Raw genomic sequence first — 6,049 nt, 5'->3', positions numbered from 1 at the left:
AATGCCACAGATGTTATTCCCTGGAAAATGAGCAACCTCCTTTTATACAAGGTCTTCAACTGACCTCCTTCTAAGTCTTGCAAGTCTCATCCTTTAAGCCAGTATGCGCATCTCTCTGCTGTAGTCCAGGTCTTGATAGCCTGCAGACGGAAGGAAAATCCCTGTACTTATTTCCCATATATCAGCAGACAGCTCTCATAGTGTACCTACCTTAGGCTTGGAGTGGAGTATTTGAAATAGTCAGTGATATGCTATTTTCAGACTGGTTTTAACTATGCTTTTAGTCACTACAGCATCCCATGCAGAACCTTTCAAAGACATTTCATATCAGGGAGGCAGCTTGAGCATCTCCTGAGTTTGACTAGTTTAGTAACAAACTTTTCTCCTTGCCCTTCTCTTTGTCCTCTCTGGTTGTGTTCTCTGTATTCTTGTCTCATTCACCCCCCTCTTCTCCCTTATCTCTCCCCTGACCTTTCCTGATGTTACTTCTTGTGGTGAAAATGTCTGTTTCCTGTGTGCAATATGTTAGTTGCTTCCTCCTCCTTTAAAACTGATGACGATTCTGGTGACCTGCTTGGGCTGTATCGATGCACACTGTTCATACACTGGATCCAATATACCAATGGTCTAAACTCATCATCTCTCTGGAAATTACCTTGGATACTTCAAACCTTCCCTTCTATATTCCTTACGTTGTTTTGGTCAATAGAGGAAGAATGGATTGATGGACCACGATGATTTCAGAGCTTGCTTAATTTCAATGGGTTATGATTTGGTATGAATTTTAAGAAACAATGGCAACTGATTCTGCTTACAGCTTATAACATTAACCACAGCAACACTAAAGCTTATTTAAATTGACAGAATACTAATAATGTAATTTACACTGGAGATACTAGTTTCTTGTTTCTTTGCTTTTTCTCTATTTTCAAATGGTTAAAAAGGCAGTTAAAAGCAAAACTAGACACTTGAAAACCATATTCTATGGTCTGCTGCATTGCTCTTTGAATTAAGGAAACTTTAAAAGTTGAAATTACCAGTTATTAAATGATTTTTTTTTCTTTCTCCTTCTTTATCTGCATGAGGAAGAATGAGTTTGACGCTGTTTAATTCTCATAAACTGGCTTTGGGGGTCGCATTTGCTTTCCTTCACTTATTCTAAAAATTTCCCCCAAAATTCACCCTTTTTATTGGAAAAAAGGATTAGCCTTAGTTGAACTGTCCTATATTTGGCATGAAATTTTCAGAATTGTTTCACTTACTTCTTAGTTCAGTGGGTCTGCATGTACACTGCTTCTTGGGCTATTGTTTCAACTCCCTGTGCGGTACCTAAATTACAATAGTTTTAGGATGGGGTAGAAAATGAAGTGATAAGTTAAAACAAGTTAAACAGGCATTGAGGGAGGGTGGGAGGGAGGAGAAGCTGCAGAAAGTTAATTGAACGGTACATACTATGTATTTAGGACAAAGAACTCATTTTTCAAAAGCACCAAGTCCTTTTTACAAAAGAGGGGTGGGCATTTAGGATCCCAGATTTCATTGACTCTGACACTTATGTTCCTAAGTCAGGAAGACGCTTTGAAGACTTTGTAGCCACTGGTCTCTACTGGTTCATGAGAGACACGGGCTGTTGGTGATTGATATTACGGTGACCATTTTTTTTGTTTCGGATTCTGTGAAAGGGTGAAGCTGAGTTTGCCCGAATCATGTCTCTGGTTGACCCCAATGGGCAAGGAACTGTCACTTTCCAGTCCTTCATTGACTTCATGACCAGAGAAACGGCAGACACAGACACGGCTGAGCAAGTGATAGCTTCCTTCAGAATCCTGGCTTCAGATAAGGTCAGTCATCGTGCTGCTGGCTGTAAGGATTCAATAGCTCTCCTATTTAGCCCTTCTTTGCTGAAAGTCTTATACAAGCCTTTTAGTAATAGCGAAGCTTTGTTTTCAGTTCGTAAGACTTCCGAAAAAGCACTTGCCTTTTCTTCTTGTTTGGAACCAAGAGTCTTAGCTGAAATGTGTGCAGAATTCAAGGCTTGGTCTGTATACATATACCCTCATATCACAAAGAGCCAACATAAAATTAGACATCTTAGACAAAACTTAGGCAGTTTGCATAATGGATATATTGTACATCAGGTTATTTCCACACAACAGCCTTGATTAGAGGGGAACTCATTCTGCCTTTCATGCTGTTGTCTGGATGTTTCAATGCGGAGTTTGGCCCTCTGGAACACAGCCTGTGTCAGCTGCACAAGACTATACCTCATTGTGAGCCATGGTGTGACCTGACAGCTCATTCAACAGGGCGATGCAATGTGGTGTACCACTATCCTAGGAGGAGCAGGAGGAGGAGGCCTCCTCTAGTTACTGGGTACGTGGAGGAAGCTCCTGAATTTGGCATACTTTCCTCTCCACAGCCAGATCCACTGGCGAGTGAGTGGTATACGAAGACAAAAGGGAGGATAATGGCAACACAAGAGCTTCTGGAGTAGTCAGGGCCGTAAACAGTGCTGTGAGGAAACCAATCCTGTGTTACGGAGAAAGGAGAGATCACAGCAGTACAGGTCTATTTGCCCAAGCTCGCTCTATTGATTTTCTCATTCTGGCTGTTTGTATTGATTTTGTGATCTCAGTTACTGTGGACCACATTTTGAATTCCAGACATGTTCTCAGTAGGAATTCACGTGGAAAATGAAAGCTAAGGTCTCAGGAAAAAATGGGGTTTATTATGTTGCTATTTTAAAGAAAGTCAAGTCTGTTAAGGGAGGGTATCCTTCATATCATAAATGCAAACCATTAAGAGCAATAATGCATCTTTCTTTACAAATGTATTAGGACCTTGAAACTAACAGGATCTAACTGAAAATGTGTCTGTCCTGTCACTGCAGAAGGGGCAGTAGTGCACTTTAGAGATGCTGACTACCTATCCATGGACGAGCTGTATCAGTAGCAGTCTACCCATGGCTGCACAGTGCTCGGTCGCTAACATACACAGTCACATATCCTGAGACCGGATTTTGACCTAATCAGTTTGTTGGTAGGATTGTCCTCTTCAACTCATCACTAGGGATGGAATTTACTGAGGAAAATATTTGGCCTCGGGAAAATAGGCAGGATGTCGAGTTTATTAGTCACAGCTACAGAAAATAAATATATTTTGTGTCTTTGAAGAATACATACTGAATTTGTCAACCCTTTTCCCCTTCCCAGCCTTATATCCTGGCAGATGAGTTACGTCGAGAGCTGCCTCCTGAGCAGGCTCAGTACTGCATCAAGAGAATGCCTCCGTACACCGGCCCAGGTTCTGTTCCTGGGGCTCTGGATTACACCTCTTTTTCATCAGCGCTGTATGGAGAGAGCGACCTCTGATTCTGTAATCGGCCGTATTCATGGTAGACACTAAAAATACCCACCTTATTGCCCAGATTGCTTCTCAAAAGCTTTGACAAGCTGATTTAAAAATGAGTTTTACAAATACAGTAGGTACCGTCAGTGTAAAGTGCTAGTAACTAAAGTAACTAGTGTATATTAAAGTGTGTGGCACACTAGATTTCTGCATTGTTGGTTTTAGGTTGTCTGTCCTATACAATGCTAGAAAATACATAAAAAATCCTGCAAGATATTAACTTTGGAAATACCCATTCAGAAAATAGAATGTAAAACCTCAGAACATCGAAACTCACAAAATATTTCTCCATTTTCAAAATGTTTCAACGCCATATGCGCTTCTTTTATGATGTTCATAAAACGATGTTAGAAGTCATGCTTTTTTCTTTCATAGAGCAATATTATTTTCCTCTAGTGATTTCTGATTTTGTATGCTTCTACTGGTGGAATTTAATAAAATACTAAAATGCAGTTTTTCAGGGAAGAAATACATCAACCAAGTAAACTACTTAATTACGAAAATAATCCAGAATGCTATGTTTTTGTCTCTTAAAGATGGTTTTCTCTTATCACAAAGAGTTGTAATATAGGGGGGAAAAGCCAATTAAATTGCAGGTTTAGAGTTCTGTAAGCAGTACTTTGCTTTTAAGCCTTTAACTTTTACAGCTGAGGGAGTACAACTTTTATAATCAGAAATAATAAGGAAGCTAATTTCATGTGAGCTGTTTTGTTTTGAAACCCTCATTCTTGTCTGTGTTGGACAGTCTTTGTTTCTCAGTATAAGAAAGCCAGGCCCTTGTTATATTAGTGGGCAACATTCGTCTCTACCCTGCATAATGCAAAATCCCATCTGAGCAAATGTAGTGTGGTTGTCTTGCAGCTTTAACTGTTCAGTGCTCAAATTAGAGTTTGTCTTGACTTCTACTGGATCACAGGCAGTTCTGTCTGTATCATGCTCCTGTGCGCTAGTTGTTGTACTGTTTTTTCCATCTTGAGAAATGATAGAGAAGTAAAAGCAGTAACTTTTTTACTTGAATCCTACCGACACTGAGGAAATGCAATGTAATCGAACAAAACCATTTACAAATGGTGAAGTGAGCTGTGCAGCCCAGTGCTTTTAAAGCAATGATGTGCCTATTAAATAAAGTCTGCTTTTCAAAACCTTATGAGACTCTGTCATTGGCAATCATCTAGTGGTTCTCTCTAAGAACTGAAAATATTTCTGAACATTAAAGGAGGTTTCAGTCTGCTAAAAGGAAAAGTTCAAAAAGTATGTCATGCATTTCTATACACCATGTTTTCAGGAACAACAGTCGCTACGTGCTGGAGGGACAGGTATGGCCTGATGAAGTGAGATGGAGCTCAGAATGAGTGGGACAGAGTTTCCATTTAAGTCACCTGAGCACAGATGTCCATAGCTTGTTAGACTCCTAGCTTAGATTGATTTCAATGAGACGTAGGCACTAATGCTTTTGACGATGTTGGCCTTAACTTTTCTGTGTCTCTCCTTTTTCCTCATGTGCAGATGTTAAGTATGTAATGATGCTTTCCCTGGCCTTTGCTTTGAAATCTGTGAATGATTCAAATTCAATCCTAAAGCAGGCACCCTGCAGGTAAGGTGCAGGTGGTGGGAGCAATTTCAAAACAATCCCGGAGGAGACAGGCAACAACCAAATACCTCTTCCTCCTCCACCTTGTGTACAAAGGCCGGCAGAGGACTTAAGAGAAATACTAGGGTGAGAAACACATCTCCTACAGTGCATGTGCAGCCTTGCACACAGCCAGAAGCTGCTGCTGCCACTCCTGATACCGACATGGTGCCGTGCCATCTCCTTTTGTGATGACAGTGCCCGTACAAACTAAGTCGGGAAGCTCTGCCTTAAAGCATTGGCATTTCCAGCTAAATGGCTGCTGGGCAAGCTGAATCCTATTGAAAAATAAATCTGTATATCTCTCATTGTCACAGTTTAATGCACCTGGAAGCATAAAACATTGAGCTTCCAAACATGGCACAAAAGCAAAATCTCAGTGCTACAGGCAGGATTATGCTAAAAATTGGCACAGAGACAGTTTATCTCTGATACTTCTATTGGGTGTCATTCATGTTCTCTACCTGCTAATTTTTATCTTGTGATATTCTTCCTATTTTTAATAGTATGGAAGAGACTTCTAAACTCCTCCTTTAGCTAAATGTTCTGTTGATCAAAGCATGCGAGAGATAACGTTATCAGCAGCAAGAGGAAAAGACTTTTGCAAAGTAATTTTTTCATTCCCATATCAGGTTTCTAATTCCTAAAGTAGAGTGAACAGAACCAGTGGCAGAGAGCTGCGGGGATTAATTACCCATCTGTATTTGCCTAAAAATGTTATACCATAGTTATTGCTTTAATATGTCTTTCACGTAAAAAAAAGATGTATCATAAAGTTATTTCTCCAGCATCAATTATTTTTAGGGTAACTAGATTAAGTAAGTAAGCTGTGTTATTTTACCCTGAAGTGGGTAAAATTCAAGGTTTTTAAAAATAGTCTGTGGTCAAGTTCCAGGGCAATGGGTTTAACAGAGAGATTTCCTTTTGCTCTAAGGCTCCATTTTTAGTAGGTGGCATTTGTATTTTTCTGTAGAATCACTCTGTTCACAGTGGGCATCAACGGCTTCAGTG

The 6,049-nt window shown here is 40.0% G+C and overlaps 1 protein-coding gene across 2 annotated transcripts in view; it reads left to right on the top strand.

Annotated features, from left to right (window-relative positions):
- Positions 1 to 4,555, top strand: part of ACTN2 (actinin, alpha 2) — a 72,699-nt gene extending 68,144 nt beyond the window's left edge. For both annotated transcript variants that reach the window (XM_009329158.1, XM_009329157.1), the window contains exons 19-21: positions 710 to 775; positions 1,683 to 1,841; positions 3,213 to 4,555. In XM_009329158.1, coding sequence (XP_009327433.1) covers positions 710 to 775; positions 1,683 to 1,841; positions 3,213 to 3,371 — 384 coding nt within the window. In that variant the 3' untranslated portion in view covers positions 3,372 to 4,555. The remainder of the gene's footprint in view (positions 1 to 709; positions 776 to 1,682; positions 1,842 to 3,212) is intronic.
- Positions 4,556 to 6,049: the final 1,494 nt, after the last annotated feature.

This window comes from Pygoscelis adeliae, unplaced genomic scaffold, assembly GCF_000699105.1.
Source record: "Pygoscelis adeliae isolate BGI_AS28 unplaced genomic scaffold, ASM69910v1 Scaffold77, whole genome shotgun sequence".
Classification (NCBI taxonomy): domain Eukaryota; kingdom Metazoa; phylum Chordata; class Aves; order Sphenisciformes; family Spheniscidae; genus Pygoscelis; species Pygoscelis adeliae.
The sequence above is the reverse complement of the archived record's forward strand: the minus strand, read 5'-3'. Positions and strand labels throughout refer to the sequence as shown.